General features: G+C 33.6%; 1 protein-coding gene across 1 annotated transcript; it reads right to left on the reverse strand.

Annotated features, from left to right (window-relative positions):
• On the reverse strand, positions 1-2243 carry LOC107826603 (transcription factor TCP4). Its single transcript, XM_016653594.2, has 3 exons — positions 1849-2243; positions 1448-1656; positions 1-1354 (listed from the first exon to the last, which is right to left on the reverse strand). Exons 1-3 carry the CDS (start codon positions 1999-2001, stop codon positions 817-819), a joined length of 900 nt encoding a protein of 299 aa, XP_016509080.1. The 5' UTR covers positions 2002-2243; the 3' UTR covers positions 1-816.
• Between the last annotated feature and the right edge of the window lie 17441 nt (positions 2244-19684).

The following is a 19684-nucleotide window of genomic DNA, read 5'->3' on the forward strand; positions in this document are numbered from 1 at the left end:
TGGCCTACTGACTTCGGGTGCAACTTGTTTCAAAGACTCAATGGTTCACGGAATACTACATTAAAGTCATTAATATACAAACAACATGCATCTTTAAGCTGGTTGATATCTTGATACATTTCGTCATTGGTAATCAATGAGCATTACACATTTTCCTGAAAAAACATAATAGCAAGTGGTCCCAAAAAATATAAAATTAGAGTGAAACTGATAGAAATTGAACTCTAAGGGCGTTTATTCTATAAAGGAAATCATTTCTTGAAAAATAACTAATTTTCTAGCAACCAAAAAAAAAAAAAAAAAAAGAGAACCTCATAAAATCTCATTGAAAAGGGGAATGTTGTGAAAGACAGTGGATTAACCATCCCACAATCACACACAAAGCATATAGAGAAAAACAAAAAGACACAAAGATTTAACGAGATTCAGCTAAGCTTAATCCGCGAAATAGAAGCAGAGAGAGTTTTTCACTATAAATGAAAAGAAAAACACAATACAATTTATAGAATCCCAACTACAACCTTTATATATAGATTCCAAACAGTCTCAAACCTATAAAAGAAATGTCTTCCCAATCCGATAAGGATAATTAGTTTTTCTTTCCCAAATATATTAGAATAATGTGTTTCCTAAACCTATAGAGATTATGAATTTCCTAAAATACAAATATTTTATTTAAGACATAAATAACAGGGAAAAACAACTTCCTTTCTGGTGTTTCCTCCTATAGTCCATTTGGACACTTAGACAAAGCTTCTGATTAAAGTGATATTTGAGTGATTACCTAAGGGATGAAAATATTACTCTTTTAACCATTCAATGTTGAGAACTTGAAGAACCTGAAGATGGCTTAATGCAAATCACACCATTAATATCCTCTTCACCTTGAATTAATCTAGCAGGAAATTGAAAATCTCCATTGAAATGGCTATTGTAAATTGAAGATTTATGTTCTGCACTTGCCATTGGTTGCTGTAATTCCGAAGCATGACTAATTAACTGTGAAAAATTGGACTGAAGGGGTTCCCTTTGGGACAAAAATTGTTGATGGGGTAATATCCAATTTGCCATTCTTGGATTATAATTTTCTTCAAAATTGACTAAATTTGAACTATGGTTGGAGTTTTGGTCATGTAAATTGGTGTGAAGTGATAATCCAAGATCTTCATTTTGGATTGAATCTCTAGAAATTTCTTGATGTGGAAGGCTTAGTAAATTCATTAATGTTGTCCCGGAATTCATTGGGAAGAATGATTTCGAGGTATCTGCAACAGATGACGTCTCAGGTTCAGGTGCTTGCATCACGTGTGAAGAACTGCTTGGATCTTCTGCTAATTGCCTTTGGACCAAGAATCTGTTAAAAATATAATTAAATAAATAAAAATATGCACACTTTAGAACTTAAATTTTTAGATGAGATGATCACAATATTTAACAGAATTCGTACCTAGAAGAAAAAATTGATAGTAGGTGTGGTTCTAAGGCAATATTCCCACTTGAACCAACTTCGCGTTCTATACTTGTGGGAATGTTTTTTAGTTCTACGTCATCGTTTTGGTCCCATGGAGGTAACTCAGCTAGCTTACCAATGGCATTTTTTGCTCTCTTGATTAGCCAATCCACAGCTTTGCTTGGCTTGTCATATCCTAGCCGATCCTGCATTCAACGGATTCAACTGAGTCCAATATTGTCTTATATAAAACATATATACTATATATTAAAAAGATCATTAAGATTTCAATAAGTACTAAGTTCTGAATCCATGATTATGAAACTGTGCGCAATGGATGAAGTAGAAAAAGCTTAAATATTGAATTAATTAAATTTAAATCTTGAATCTGCCTTTACCTGCACGTCATAGAATTGAATAGCGGTGAGAGCAGATAGCCGAACCCTACGATCTCTTGGACCTTTAGCAGTATATACTTTGCTATGCCGGTCCTTCCGGCCAGTGGACCGGGGGATTCGCCCTCCTTCGACTTGTACTATCTCCCCCTCCATGCTCTCTTTACAAATATTTTTGCTGCTCTATAATTTGCATATCCAATTTTTTTTTTCTTTTCTTTTTCACATGTAAGCTAGACACAAAGAATCTGCTCAAACAAAATCTTGGTTTAATTGGCTAAAAATACGAATCTTTTTTATGTGAGTTTTGGTAGGATTCGACAGCACTAGATGTCTACTATAGCTTTAGGATTGACAAGAAGGTTTTGAGAATGGCAAGTAAAAGAAAAGAGGAATGGAACAATGGGTTTTAAAGAATAACTTGTGATTGGCATGAGAGTAGATATATACTAGGATAGTTACACACCACGTCATGCCAACACACTATTTTCCTTTTACATTGAAAAATAACTAAATAAAAGGAAAGTCCTTTTTGATGGATTATAATAAGCAGCGAAAGCAATCCCAGTATCAAAATCACATGTAATCTAGACAACTAGTATATACGGGGTTTCACGGGTTACTTCTTGAAGCGTGAACATATCTCTTCTATCACGTGAGCCTTCAGTTCCATAACTTCTCAATGGAATCTCCATCACCCGCACAATCGTGATCCTCGAACGTTCCGCAGTCTTCTACTATGTTACCCAAATAATATCGGAAATAGAAATTTCGTGTGGCCGAAATTTCTAGGAAAACTTGGCTGAAAATTTCAGCCACCATGTACTACCACTTCTAGGTGGAAAAGCTTATGTATTTATAGCACAAGTTTTAAGGGTTAAGACCCTTTTCCAAAACCTGTTGGGTTTTCTTTTCCACCAGAAAAATGATTCATTTATTTCCTATTATTTAGGCACAGTAGAGACCACAGAATTTAATTAACAAGGCTTCAATTATGGAATTAATTTCTAATTTTCGAAATTAATATCTACCATAATTAATTACGAATTATTCCACTAAAAATCCGTAATTGCACTCCTTATCCAATTTCAAAATTCATCCATTAAATCTTATTTAACTCCCCATATTAAGATTCAGATACTAATCAAGTAAATTAAATTACTGACGATTTAATTTATTGATTACTTACTTTAGACTTTCGCTTAACTTATTTCATGTGTCGGATACAAAATCCACCGGTCGGGTTTACACATGAAAACTTATAAGCTTTCATAAAGGTGTATCATCAATCTCTAAACCGAGACATGGATTCCATCAACTAGCTATTACTTCACCAATGTACATTATTATTATCCAATTTACCAGGCATATTGACCCACGAAAGAATCTCGCCTTTTAATAAATCAAAACAATAATAATATACACAACTAATAATAATTATATCAAGATTAAGAGTATAAGTACATTTAATGGCTAGAGAGTTTATTTTATTAAATCAGTATAAAATACTTATCTCTACCTGGTCCGTTCAATACATACAAAATGTATTAGCACAAGAAGTTGGAATTAAACCATTCCCATAATCAAGATAAATTATATTTAATCTTGTGCTACAATCATTCCTGATGGTTTGTCCAATTCCATCATTAGATTGTGAACTCAAACTTTATACTTATAAGAGCCGATGATTTAATCTTCCGTATATAAGCTAAACTCTATACACTAAATCATCTACTATATAAGCAAAGGACACGGACTAATATATGATCTATTTAAAACTTTATTAAAACTGAATAAACAATTATTTCATAATAAATACTATATCTAAACCAAACTCATGGTTAATAGTATATATCCCAACAATCTCCCACTTAGACTTTTAACCATGATAATTATTAGAATATACTATATCCAAATGCATGGTTAATAGTATATGCCCCAACAATCTCCCACTTAGACTCATAACCATGCATCTACAACTTTCTCAGGCATTCTTTTACATGACTATTAAAGTCTTCACCAAATAAGGTTTTGTTAAAGAATCTTGCCAAGTTATATCTGATGCAATATTTGTCCAGAAGTACTTTGTCGTAATTATCTAGTTTGGTATTAAACTCTTCAGGGATCCTGTTACCGAAACTATCGCAAGAATGAACACCGAACTATGATTTTCTTTAGCTTTCTCCCACTACGACGAAGTACTACTAATATTACCTTCGTTACCTCACGACATTGAAATATTAATGACTTCTTATTATAGTGTTCAATGTTCAAACATCACTCCCACTCGATAAAGGCATATCATGTCTATTAACATGCTCCCACTACTTAAATGCAATGGAACGTCAATTCTGATGTATGGGTTTTGATGTTCTTGAACATCTAGTTATTTCTTTGCCCAGTTCCTGTAAAAATAGTTTACTTCTCGGAACATGTTTTATTAAATATTCCTTATCTAGAAAAATGCATTTGTTTTAACAATTGCCTTATTTTCTTTAGGACAATAAAATAAAGCTTCATTCGTTTTCTTGGATATTCGATAAACATGTACCTATCCATCCTTAGTTCCAACTTACATATCTATTTTCCCTTTCAGCACATATGCGGGACAATCCTATATCTGAACATGCCACAGACCAAGCTTACATTCAGTTCACAGTTCTATAGATGTCCCAGTACTAACTTAGAAGGAACTAAATTTAGAATGTAATTTGCAGTTTTCAGGAAATATTCCAAAAACAAATAAGGCAAATCTGAATAACACGTCATTAGTCTATCCATATCCAAAAGAGACTTATTTGTTCTTTCTACTACACCACTCTATTATGGAGTTTACGGTGTAGTCAATTGAGATGTAATCCCTTATTCTGATATGTAACTAAAAAACTCTTTAGAGAGGTGCTCGCCACTACAATCAAATTGTAGTAACTTAATATATTTCTTTGGTGCTTCTCTGTTTCAAGTCTTAAAAACCTTGAATTACTTAATTCATTAAGACTTACAGTGCATCAAATAAATATATTAATATTTTGAGTAATCATTTATGAACGTCACAAAATACTCAAAATCTATCTCTTACGAGTATGTTCATTTAACCATATAAATCAGAAAGGATTCATTCTAGCTTATCACTAGTTTTATTTCCTTTTAAAGGGAAACATCTTTTAGTCAAATTTCCTTCCAAACAGGATCCACAAGTTGGTAGTGCCTCTACTTTCAATAAACCTTATGGTCCATCCTTGACCAACTTGAAATCCTATCCAGATTAATATGACTTAGACAAAAGTGCACAGATAAGTTTTACTCAATTTTGAAGAATATATTCTCTTATGAGGTAGACTAATATTGTTCTGTTCAGGAGAGACATCAATATACAATAACAAAATCATGCATTCATGTACCACAAGAGATAAAATATTTATTAAGCTCAATAACTCAAGAGTTATTCGAAAAATAAAACAAATATCCATCTCTTATTTTGCCCAGAAATCGGAATTAAATTCCTTCTAACAAAAGTACATATATTGCCTCCTTAAAATTAATGTCTTATCACTAAAAGAAAATATTAACAAGTAATACGACCAATTGCATAAAATCATTGTGGAGTTGAGATAAAAACATTAAATAGATCATAATAAGTCAATCTGAATAGTAAAATTCAGACTGCAATCAATATTTATATACATACATGCATCTGGAATAATAAATTTCGATGGGAAAAGAATCATTCATGCAAAGTATATTATATAATGCAAGAATTATACAATCCAAAAATAAATAGAACCAATTCAGATGGAGAGCATACTATTATTTTCAGTCAACTGTATATAACTTTTTAATACAAAAATTTTAAACACACTACACATATATGCCATGCATCTTGAATTGCAATTTCGATGGGAAAAGAACTACTCATGCAACATACATATGCAATGCCAGATTATTCACTTCAATAATTAAAACAGACCCAACTCAGATGGAGAGTATACTGTTAATTTAAGTCAAGTGAACATCATTTTTAATAGCTCTAGTTCCATTGATCCAACATGTATACTCAAATGGAGAGTAAGTACACGATATCAATTACTAGTATTTCACCTAGTGAGCTTACAATAAATTTATCCGATATGGAGGAAGACCTAAAGTCAACGCGTAAATTTATTACTCACTTGAAATTAATAGTGAAAGACCATAGAAATATAATTCTATCACCATTTAATCATGATTGTATTTTAGTTACAAAATTGATTCAATCCTTAAACTCAGATAGAGAGATAATACAGGTTATCAATAACTAGTAACTATATCCAGTGAGTTCATAATAAATTTATCCGATATGGAGGAAGACCTAATGTCAACACGTAAATTTACTATCTCACTATAAATAAAAAAATGGAGATCATAGGGGTTAATTCCTATCACCACTTTATCACAACCACGAATATTTCTCTGAGGATTAAGTTCCATAATTTAAAAAAAAATACTCAATACCCCATTTAAACAGTCTTAAAATACTAAAATTATTATTTTACACTGCATAGCAGTGATTATTGTTCACTGGACTGTTTCTGATAAATCCACCAAACTTCATATCTATCGGAGATCGTTAAAATCACAATCTCCAAAAATTACAACCAAATTTGGAAAATTATCATTTTAAGCATTTTTTAAGAATTTAAAATATGACCTACATTTTTATCATATACCAATTCATGTCAAATCAACATGTGTTATCATGTTCCAGATTAGACATAAATAAAATGATAGAAAGAATGACTTTTCATATGTAAATCACATTTTAATCCGTCAAACCTCCAAAAAACTCATCTAAACGATCCCGAATCGTCAAAATACGATGTGATTCACTGCATAGCAGTGAGTTCTTCTTTAATGATCATTTCCGATGATCCTATCGAATTTCAGGTCATTCGGAGATCGTGGAATTCATGATCGCCAAAACTAGACCAAATTCGAATAAATTATTTTTGGCATAGTTAAGATTAAATCCATGTGATTTGCATTCTTCATATATATCATGTCAAGTTAAATCACATGCTTCAGATTTAACACAAATATAGCCGATACATAAAGAATAATTTTTCATATTTATAACAAATTCAATTTAATAAACTGCTTGAAAACCCATCTAAACGACCTCAAAATGCCAAAAAACAACATGATTCACTGCATAGCAGTGAGTATTTCTCACTAGATCGGTTTTTATGAACCCACCAAGTTTCAGGTCAATCGGAGTCCGTCAAATTCATGACCACCAGCCTGTAACCAAACTCAGAGAATAACCGTTTTAAGTAGTTTCATGAATTAAAATAAATATGATATTGATTTTCATTCTCCTTATAATTACACTATGAGCTCAAGGCATATATTATGTTCTTCCTATTTCTAGGATATATAATATATACTTTTGCAATAAATTATTCTTTTATTAAATACACAAGAACCTGAAATATTATATTTTCTCCTGTTCGGCGAAAAACTTAATATCTCTTCTCATGGTGGAGTTGGTATCACTAGTACCCAAAGATAAAACTCTTTTTCTAGTTAAGAACCTCTACCACTAATGTAATTTTATCAAGGATAATTTTCACATGGTACATTAAGCAGATTTTAATGACTCAAATAAATAGGCCGTTTTGTGGATCCTACTTATTAATCATAATGCTCAATCCATGAATAGACACAATTTCACATGTACAAATTTATTAAGAATTTTTCATTTGTTCATATAAACAAACCACTTCAGTGGTAACTATTTATTACTCATAAAATTCTCAATTTACAAATGAATATATATGTAGCTCATAAAATTATTTTATGGCAGAATATGGACCACATCTTAAAAGCCATACCAACAATATAAAACTCATACAAAATACCGTCATATTTTACTTAATTAGAACCTCCAATCAGAGAACAAAAAATTCTTCATAGAAAATCCAAAACTAATAATCACGTAGGGCATGAAAACATAAACTTAAATTTGAGAAATTTTTTATGCACAAATATGCCAAACGCTACAATCATTAGTCATCCAGGATATCAAATAGAGAATTTTACTTTCTTACAAAATAATTATATCATCACACAATATCAATTATACCTTGCAAGACCTAGTCAATAAAATCCTATACCTCTATTATTGAATTTAATACAACAACACGTCTATTTGCTAATAGCCAATGTGTAAACCTATTATATGACTAGTATTTAATCATGGGGACCATGGGGAGTCATGTCACCACCATTGAATTAAAAAGGAATTAAAATTATTAAGAAATAATTTTCAGAAAATAGAAAAACGTCCAAAACACAGTCCAAACGACCTCAAAACGCCGAAAAATACCATGATTCATTGCTAAAGCAGTGCATTTTTCTCACCACGTCGTTTCCGATGGACCCACCAAATTTCAGCTTAATCGGAGTCCGTCAAGTTCGCTGACCTCCGAAAATACCGGCTATTCGGTCAAAAACAGGTTTTGCGTTTTTCTAGGGTTTACCCCAAAAAATTCAGATAATCTTAATCAAATATCAATAAGAAAACAGATATCTCATGATTACAAGAATAATCCAAAAATTTTGCACAGTTAATTCACAAAACAGCAGTGCAGTTTTTCAAAAAACCACATATATATATATATGTAATTCAAAAAACGCACATAAATATCATATTTTTGTTTCACGAAAAACTTAGTTATCTAATTAGATGTGAGTGTGCTCTGATACCAATTGATGGATTATAATAAGCAGCGGAAGCAATTCCAGTATCAAAATCACATGTAATCTAGACAACTAGTATATACGGGGTTTCACGGGTTACCTCTTGAAGCGTGAACATATCTCTTCTATCACGTGAGCCTTCGGTTCCATACTTCTCAATGGAATCTCCATCACCCGCACAATCGTGATCCTCGAACGTTCCACGGTCTTCTACTGTGTTACCCAAATAATACCGGAAATAGAAATTTCGTGTGGCCGAAATTTCTAGGAAAACTTGGCTGAAAATTGCAGCCACCATGTACTACCACTTCTAGGTGGAAAAACTTATGTATTTATAGCACAAGTTTTAAGGGTTAAGACCCTTTTCCAAAACCTGTTGGGTTTTCTTTTCCACCAGAAAAATGATTCCTTTATTTCCTATTATTTAGGCACAGTAGGGACCACAAAATTTAATTAACAAGGCTTCAATTATGGAATTAATTTCTAATTTTCGAAATTAATATCTACCATAATTAATTACGAATTATTCCACTAAAAATCCGTAATTGCACTCCTTATCCAATTTCAAAATTCATCCATTAAATCTTATTTAACTCCCCATATTAAGATTCAGATACTAATCAAGTAAATTAAATTACTGACGATTTAATTTATTGATTATTTCCTTTAGACTTTCGCTTAACTTATTTCATGTGTCGGATACAAAATTCACCGGCGGGGTTTACACATGAAAACTTATAAGCTTTCATAAAGGTGTATCATCAATCTCTAAACCGAGACATGGATTCCATCAACTAGCTATTACTTCACCAATGTACATTATTATTATCCAATTTACCAGGCATATTGACCCACGAAAGAATCTCGCCTTTTAATAAATCAAAACAATAATAATATACACAGCTAATAATAATTATATCAAGATTAAGAGTATAAGTACATTTAATGGCTAGAGAGTTTATTTTATTAAATCAGTATAAAATACTTATCTCTACCTGGTTCGTTCAATACATACAAAATGTATTAGCACAAGAAGTTGGAATTAAACCATTCTCATAATCAAGATAAATTATATTTAATCTTGTGCTACAATCATTCCTGATGGTTTGTCCAATTCCATCATTAGATTGTGAACTCAAACTTTATACTTATAAGAACCGATGATTTAATCTTCCGTATATAAGCTAAACTCTATACACTAAATCATCTACTATATAAGCAAAGGACACGGACTAATATATGATCTATTTAAAACTTTATTAAAACTGAATAAACAATTGTTTCGTAATAAATACTATATCTAAATCAAACTCATGGTTAATAGTATATGTCCCAACAATCTCCACAAAGCATGCGTTCAAGCAGGGTCCAGAGAAGGGCCGGACCCTAAGAGGTGCGATGTAGATGGTCTATTCTAATTCAAGCATCAGTGTCTGCTTCCACGGTTCGAATCGATGACCTATAAGTCACGGAGACACTTTACTGTTGCTCCAAGCTGACTCCCCTTTGTAAAATAAATAAATAAAGTATACTTAAAATAAGGGACACATCTTTGTCACAAACAGAACATGGAATTAGTGTATTATGCATATGTGCCTTAATTAGATGTTTTTATATCACTGTTAAGATAACTTGTTAACTTGATGCGTAAAACTGATTTCAAATAAAGTGCATCTCATATAATAATATATAAACTTAGAATGTTAAGCTATGTGATCAAGAGGTCAAGGGTTCGAGCCGTGGAAACAATCTCTTGCAAAAATATAGGGTAAGGCTGCATACAATAGACCCTCGTGGTTAGGCCCTTTCTTGGACCCCGCGCATAGCAGAAGCTTAGTGCATTGGGTTGCCCTTCGTTTTTAGAATATTAAGCCAGCTCGTGACAAAATCGAATTGAACTTAACTTTCGATATAAATATGATCCTTCTATCATTAACTAAAAGTTTCGGGTTCTAAAAGTTTCGGGTTCGAATCTAGATTATTTGGACAGCTGATATAAATCAATAAACAGCGACGAATAAAAGAATGCTGCAAAGTCCTCCAATAGGCCAATATTACACTGAAAACACACCAACCCTAATTTACAATGATAGTGATTTTAACAGCTTTTTGTTCCATTACTCTTTGTCCTTTTTGTAGTTGCTCTTTAAAGTCCAAATAAAGAAAAGGACAAAAAGAAGTAAAGAAACGACCGACTTGCTTCATTTTCTTTATTAAGCTGTACGTCTTGTGGTGGTGGAGATTTGACATTATATTGATCCATGTTATAAATATATTATATTATGGATGTTCATTTAGTATTCCGTTGTAAATAAGCTTCCTGAAGAAGCTTATCCATATGGGACTCCACCGTAAATATGTTTATCTATTTAAGTACTCTATTGGAAATAAGCTTCCTGAAGAAGCTTATCACTTCGATACCCAGTTATGGATAAACATTATCCTCGGTAGAAGATTATCCATACCGGGTATAATAAGCTTATCCTTTCAGTACCCAGTTATGGATAAATATTACCCCCGGTAGAATATTATCCATACCGAGTATAATAAGTTTATCCTTTCAGTACTCCGTTATGGATAAACATTGCTCTCAGTAGAAGATTATCCATATCTGGTATAGTAGCAGCTTACACAACAACTTCCTTTCTTCTATAAATAGAAGAGATTTCAGTTCATTATGTACATCAATTTGAATTCGAATAATATATCAGTTTCTCTCTATACTTGTCTTTACTTTATAGTCTTTATTTTATAACACGTTATCAGCACGAGACTCTTCCATCTCGAGCAAATATTTTGAGAGTATCTGAGGTAAGAACTTTCTTTTCCTAAATAATGTCAAATCTTTCTAAACTTGAATTTGTAGCCCTAGATATATCGGGCAAAAGCTACATGTCTTGGGTACTTGATGCTGAAATTCATCTTGATGCGATGGGTCTGGCAGACACCATCAAAGACAAAAATCAGGCATCAAACCAAGATCGTGCCAAAGCAATGATATTCCTACGCCATCACCTTGATGAGGGCCTGAAAATGGAATATCTTACTGTTAAAGATCCAGTCATACTGTGGAATAATTTGAAAGATAGATATGACCACCTGAAGATGATCGTTCTTCCACAGGCACGATATGATTGGACTCATCTAAGGCTACAAGATTTTAAATCTATCAGTGAGTATAATTCTGCTATGTTCAGAATTATTTCCCAATTGAAGTTATGTGGTGATAATATTACTGATCATGATATGTTGGAGAAAACTTTCACCACTTTTCATGCCTCGAATATGCTCCTGTAGCAGGAATATCGAGAGATGGGATTTAAAAAGTATTCTGAACTTATCTCACATCTTCTTATAGCCGAGAAACATAATGGGCTATTAATGAAAAATCATGAAAGTCGACCTACTGGTTCTTGTCCATTTCCTGAAGTGAATGAGATGAACTTCCACCAGGCTAAACGTGGAAAAGGTCGTGGCCCCAGTCGTGGTCATGGTCGTGGTCGGGAAAGAAACTCTAATCATGGTAATAATAATGCACCAAAGAACACTCCTCACCACCAGCAGTGGAAAAGGAAGGAACAAAAGCATGAAGCGGTGCAAGCACCAAATGCAGAAAATGCATGCTATAGATGTGGAGAAAAAGGGCACTGGTCACGTACTTGTCGTACGCCAAAGCACCTGGTTGAGCTTTATCAAGCTTCCCTAAAGAAGACAGAGAAAAATGCTGAAGCAAATTTTATTTCTGAAGATAATTTAGACTTCATGCATTTGGATGTAACTGATTACCTTGCACTCCCAGAAGGAGACACAAGTCATGTAATCGGTGGTGAATCTGTAGAAATGTAAATATTTTAATTTTTGTTATTTGTAGTAGATAGTATGGTTATGTAATTGTTGCACATAAAGAAAAAATGATTTGATAATGATGTTTACTATAATATATCTTGTTTATGTCATTTTGAAGAATATGGATAACATTATTAGATCAACTTAAACTCTAGCAGAGTTTGCAAGAAATATACAACCACAAGAAGTGGTTATATTTCATATATCTCATTGTAATTATATTTTGTTAACTACCAGAAGTGGTATATACCTATGATCACCAGAAGTGATAATTTAGGCTTTCTATGGTTACAATTGAAGATAATCTACATAAATATTCTCTATATTAAATGCACGCCTCGATTTGCTCCTGAAGTAGTAAATATTTTAAAAGAAGTTGAGGCATCACAATTTGATGTGATTAATGTGCATTCAGATAATTATATTCGATTTCCTGAAGGATGAGAACTTTTGATAATATTAATCCATTCCCTGAAGTGAATATGACAATACTAATAAGTCGGGTAAATATGAACGCGCTCTTGATGTGAATACATTACAATTTACCTCCAGAAGAGTTAATATAATTGAGAGAATATATACTCAATATTTCGTATTTTAAATTTGCTCCTGAAGAAGTAACACAATTGAAATTGCCTCCTGAAGTGGAAAAATATTATGAAGAGGAGTTTTCGTGTGTTTAAACAATTGTTTTACATTGTTTATTTGATTGTGATTTTCTCTCATGACACTAGCAGTGTCTGAGCAATATTTGATAGTACAAAATGTATCAACAACTCCTGAAGAGCTAAATGTTTGCCTAAAGAATACATGACACCAGTAGTGCGAGATAAATATTAGATTGTGGATAATAAATGAAGGCTCTTGAAGAGCTTATATACAAATATGTCATTCATATTATATGATTATGGTCAAAACATATGTTGTAGTAAACCTGAAGTTTACTAATACAAATGGCTATCATATTGAGACTACAAATGATTGGAAGATTGATAATCTTTATGTTTCCACAATCATAGGGGGTAAAATAATATATATGTGAGAAGTTACCCGCCTTATTCTTTAATTTGTACTATATCATGTATCACAGTAAACCAGAAGTTACTAAAGCAAAAGTTTATGCCATAGTAAACCAGAAGTTTACTAAGAGATAGTACATGACACGATAAACTTGAAGTTTTCATTTGCCCTTTTTAAATGAGCTATTTGAGAATTCAGATAAGCATATACTAAAGAACTAGAAGATTCTTCAGGAATTCTCATGTGTTGCTTGTTCTCATAATGAATTGATTATATCAGCTAAAGTTGGAACTAAGACCCCTGATTCTGAAATATATAAAAGGTGAATATGGGTCCGTTCACCTATCATGTGAGCCACTTATAGGTGCATATATGAGATGGTTACATGTGTAATTATTGTCAACCTGCAGTTTGGCATTTGGAATTGCTTTTCTCGATTAAGAGCATAATGTTTAGATTAGGAAATCAAGACAGTTCATCTTGATAATGCTGGTTTATATCCAAGCTGGTTTAGCATTGAATACCTCCTATTAATGGCTAAACCATTGCTTATGAGAACAAAGCTTCATGTGTTGGTCTAAGATTTTCTAAATTGCATATAGCAGCACTTGTATGCATCAGATCAACAATATATGATAAGTCATCCCTTCACAATTGGTTTAGGATCAGAAACCAAATATTTTTACTATCTTTTGTTGCGTGGTATATGATTAATTTCTCTACCATAATACACAAAGATATGTTTGTGACGACCCGACCCGTCGTCTCATGAGTTACTACCCCATTCTTCCCATTTTCTGCTTTCTTATGTTTCATTACCAGTATGGGGTGCGTTAGAATTGATTTGGAATGATTTTGATAAGAAATGAGACACTTAGTCTCTTTTAAGAAGGTTTAAGTTGGAAAAATTAACCGGATGTTGACTTGTGAGTTAGAGGGCTCGGAATTGAATTCTGATGATTCGGTTAGCTCCGGGTGATGATTTAAGGCTTAGGAGCGCAATCGAAAGTAATTTTGGAGGTCCGGTGAAGAAGTTAGCCTATTTTGGTGAAGTTAGTATTTTGGCGATTTTTGGTTGATATGTGAAATTTTGATCCGGGAGTCGGAATGGAATTTCGAGAGTTGTTGTATCTTTGTTATTTCATTTTGGACTTGTGTGCAAAATTTGAAGTCAGTCGGACGTGATTTGATAGGTTTCGGCATCGGAAATAGAAGTTGGAAGTTCTAAAGTTCATAAAGCTTGGATATGAGGTTGTTTTGAGCATAAATATAATGATCTAAAGGTTCATTTTTAGTTCTAGAGATCCAAATTTGATTTCGAGACTTCCAAAATTTAAATCATGAATTATAGGACTGATCTGGAAATTTTGGTTTAATTTCATCAAGTCGCGATTGGGTTCTTGACGCGAAATGTGAGTTAATTGTTTAACGAGCGAAATGGGTATTGAACTAGGCAAACGAGCTCCAAATTGAGTTTCAATTGAAGGGTTGTGTTCATATTATTATTTGTGACTCATAGGAACAAGAATCGTATAATTCCGAGTTCGTATGATGGAGTTAGAGCCATTTTAGTGAAAAATGGCTGTGCTTCAAATTTCTTAAAAAGCTGCTGTATTTTCTGCAGCAGTGAACAGTACCCGCGCGTGAACAGTAATCGCGCAGGTGAACAGTGAACAGTGATCACGCGCGTGAACAGTAATCGCGCGGGTGAACAGTAATTCCGAAAAAATAGCGAGTTTATACCCGATTTTGGGTCATTTTTGCACCATTTTCAGTCATTTTTGAGAGCTTTTGGACGGGGATTGAAAGGAGTTTCAACTGAGATCGATTAGAGGTAAGTTTTATGAGTTAAATACATGATTTTATTGAAGAATCATCCTTGAAATCCATGAAAACATAGCCAAATTATAAGAAATTAGGGCTTGAGATTGAAATACTAAAATGGTGATTTGAGGGGTCAAATGGACTCCGATTTTTGTGAATTTGGTATGTATAGACTCGTGGCGAGATAAGGTCATATTGATGTAAAAATTGCTGAGTTTCGAGACGTGGGCCCGGGGCTTGGGTTTTGTAAATTTCGTGAATTTCGACATTTCTCGATTGTTTTCGATTGGGTATTGTTCCCTTAGCATATTGTGATGTATTCGCTTTGATTTTGGTTAGATTCGACGCGCGTGGAGGTCGGTTTAATGGTCAAAGGCATCGCGGGCTAGAGATTTCACCGGTTCGAGGTGAGTAATACTTGTAAATGATATCTTGAGAGTTTGAAACCCCGGATTTGCACATCATAGTGTTGTATTGAGGTGACTTGCACGCCGAATATGAGCGTGGGGTAGATCACCGTTGGGGATTGTGACTTGGTCCGTCCCGGTTGTTGATTTTACTACGTATTTGACTGAAATTACTTGTTATCATCATAATTTGGGCTGATTGCCACGTTTGGGGCCTTGTGCCGACTTGTAAAATCCTTCAAAGATTGATATTACTGCTTAGCATGATTTGCATATCATCTAACTTCAGTCCAAGGTTTTAAATGTTGTTTTGCAAACCCAGTCGTATTTCTAAATTTTGAAAACTTAAATGATATTTTAAATGCATTTCGGGTTGGAAACTTCGATTTTGTAAATGCCCAAGGGGCTTATTATATTATTTTCTGGACTGATTATAAAGTGACTTGAAACAGTGGTAACAATGACACTGTGTGATATACTTGAAACAGTGGTAACAATGACACTGTGTGATATACTTGAAACAGTGGTAACAATGACACTGTGTGATATACTTGAAACAGTGGTAACAATGACACTGGATGATATACTTGAACAGTGGTAACAATGGCACTGTATGATATAAATTGGTCAGGTAACAATGGCTGACCGGTCAGGTAACAATGACTGACCAAGATATTGCGCTTGGGCTGTAGGAGCCCCTCCGGAGTCTGTACACACCCCCAGTGAGCGCCGTCGACGATAAATAAATATGGATGGCTCGGGCTGCACGCCGCAGTGGGTACTGGAATGTACCATCATATGCATTGCATTGCATTCATGCATTTGTTCATTATTTGTTGTTGTGATATTTCTGGAGATATTTATCTGCTTTTGCTGGTGCTATCTGATCCTTGAGTGTTGGGGCCCGAGTGACTGACCAGGAACGAAGATATTGCCCGAGGGGCGGGTTTTTGTGCATAGTGACACTGATGGCTGGAATTATTTTGCAACTGTTAAAAAGATTATTTTCAAAAGAGTTTTAAAACTGAGTCAGATATTTTATAAAGGATTTTCATGGAATTACTGTTTTCAAAAAGGGTTGTACCGTCTTAGATAGCATGATGAAGTGTTCTTACGTGATTTCTTATCGCTCAGTTATTATTTACTCTTATTACCACTGAGTTGGAGTACTCACTTTACTCCCTGCACCTCACGTGCAGTTGCAGGTACTGTTCACCCGGTAGCGGGTTATTAGCGGACTGAAGGTATACTATTGTAGCTGAGCAAGGTGACCGTCAACGTTCACGGCACCGTATTTCTTCATTGATTCTAAATTCCATTCTGCATATTGCTGGTCTTGTATTAGTATTTAGATCTTTAGATGCTCGTGGCTTGTGACACCCCAATTTCGGGCTGAGTCGGGATGGTTTCCATTATTCTATCATGTTTACTTCGCACTTGTGATTATATTATCTGCGAATTAGACTTATTCATGCTAAGTAATTATAAAGAGATGTATTGTTTTGTTGTTGGCTGGCCTTGTCCCCACGAGAGGCGCCATCACGACCGGGTTGGGATTTTGGGTCGTGACAATGTATCCCAAAGATGATTGGGGATATATGTTAGTTTTTCTAACATTTGGGGGATGGAATAAATAGTTGAAAAATATGCTATATGAATCGAATTATCATGATCCTCACTTAGAAGATAATTCAAGTCGAATGCTAGAAGCATTTGCTGATCCAAAATTAAATATCATATTTCAGCTGCAAATGCTCCTATTAAAATTAAAGTCCCTGAAGGATAGAGTTTACTGTACGCATGAAGCGTGGTAGACCAATCGGTTCCAAAGGTAACAATCCTTGAAAAATAGTAGGAGCTAATGATCAAAATGATCATAATGAGGAGGAAATAAGCTCTAGAAGAGCCCACGACATAACATTTCATGAAACTCCCGAAAAAGTTCAGGTACCTGAAAATAAAGAAAGTGATGAGATCTCCACAAGTTATGTCGCTTCGGAACTGACAGTCCAAACACTTGAAGATGTCATACCATTTAGATACAAGTCTTAACCTATATGACTTATTTGGCTAAATCTATATGAAGATCCTTGAAGGATTGAAAATGCCCGAAGCATATAATTCAAAGTTTTGAGAAATGTACTCGATCAAATTATAAAATTTTTTGTACGGTTTAAAGCAATTTGTGCGCGTGTGGTATAATCGCCTCAATAAATATTTGCTAAAAGAAAGTTACATAAATTATGTTATTTATCCATGTATTTTTATAAAGAAAATGTCATCAAAATTTGTTACACTTGCTGTTTATGTTGGTGACATAAATCTTATTGGAACTCCGGAAGAGCTCCAGAGGGTCTTAAAAATACTTTTACATGGACAAAGTGTATCAATTAAGTACACCAATGAATAGTCAATCATTTGAAGTGAATAAGGATCCGTTCCAACCTCTAAAAGAGGATGAGGAGCTCCTTGGTCCTGAAATACTCTATCTCGATTTAGATGGTGAACTTATTTATCTTGCTAATGCTAACAAAAGTGGTGTAGATCATATTGGTAATGCAGATGCAGGTTATTTATCCGATACTCATAAAGCTCGATTTCAAACCGGCAAGCAAGGAGTGCATATGATTGAGATCAGTGATTTATTCGAGAAACATGTGGGTTGAAATGTGATAAAAGACCCAAAATATTATACGGAGACAATGTTTCATGCATGCACTATTAAAGGGAGGATTTATAAAAGGAGATAGAACGAAGAACATTTCACCAGAATTATTCTACATACATGATCTTCAGGAAAATTGTGACATTGATGTGCATCAAATTAGTTCAAGTGACAATCCAACAGATTGTCTTTACCAACATCAATTTTTGAGAATATGGTATACAAGATTGGAATGCGGAGACTCAAATATTTGAAATAAGGTTTTCTTCAGGGGGAGTAAAATGTGCGCTGTACTCTTTTTCCCTTACTAAGGTTTTTCCCACAAGGTTTTCCTTATAAGTTTTTAATGAGGCAGTCAACAATGCGTATTACTAAATATGTGTACTTTTTTTCCTTCACTAGAATTTTTTTCCACGTGGTTTTTCTTAGTAAGGTTTTAATGAGGCACATTATCTTTTAATGAACATCCAAGGGGGAGTGTTATAAATATATTATATTATGGATGTTCATTTAGTACTCCGTTGTAAATAAGCTTCCTGAAGAAGCTTATCCATATGGGACTCCACCGTAAATATGTTTATCTATTTAAGTACTCTATTGGAAATAAGCTTCCTGAAGAAGCTTATCACTTCGATACCCAGTTATGAATAAACATTATCCCCGGTAGAAGATTATCCATACCGGGTATAATAAGCTTATCCTTTCAGTACCCAGTTATGGATAAACATTACCCACAGTAGAAGATTATCCATAACGGGTATAATAAGCTTATCCTTTCAGTACTCCGTTATGGATAAACATTGCTCTCAGTAGAAGATTATCCATATCTCGTATAGTAGCAGCTTACACAGCAGCTTCCTTTCTTCTATAAATAGAAAGAGATTTCAGTTCATTATGTACATCAATTTGAATTCGAATAATATATCAGTTTCTCTCTATACTTGTCTTTACTTTATAGTCTTTATTTTATAACAATCCTTATCTTGTATATCAAAATCCAAAAATATATGAAGGAGTATATATATATATATATATATATATATATATATATGTGTGTGTGTGTGTGTGTGGTTGAAAACCAAAACCCTTTTCCAGAAATGTTCTATGTATATAGATAAAAAATTACGTTTTAGAGGTATATAATATATATTGAACATCCTTTATCGGATTTTTTTTTACTTTTGTTCAAATTTGAATACCCTGGGAAATTTTTTAATTTTTCCACTGTATATGTGTGTGTGAGAGAGAGTTGGACATGCCCAGCTCAATACAATGTTACGTTGATGCAAGTGCATGTCTTTGTGGTGTGTGTCATAGGATGATGAAATTATAATATGGT

The sequence above is a fragment of the Nicotiana tabacum genome, chromosome 1, assembly GCF_000715075.1.
Source record: "Nicotiana tabacum cultivar K326 chromosome 1, ASM71507v2, whole genome shotgun sequence".
NCBI classification, from domain to species: Eukaryota; Viridiplantae; Streptophyta; class Magnoliopsida; order Solanales; family Solanaceae; genus Nicotiana; species Nicotiana tabacum.

What these genes read in the sequence shown, in the direction of transcription:
- LOC107826603 (XM_016653594.2), bottom strand. Translation starts at nt 2,001, where the DNA reads ATGGAGGGGGAGATAGTACAAGTCGAAGGAGGGCGAATCCCCCGGTCC. An exon ending in TTCAATTCTATGACGTGCAG is followed by an intron (nt 1,657 to 1,848) that starts GTAAAGGCAGAT and finishes CGTTGAATGCAG; the next exon opens with GATCGGCTAGGATATGACAA. An exon ending in CTATCAATTTTTTCTTCTAG is followed by an intron (nt 1,355 to 1,447) that starts GTACGAATTCTG and finishes TATTTTTAACAG; the next exon opens with ATTCTTGGTCCAAAGGCAAT.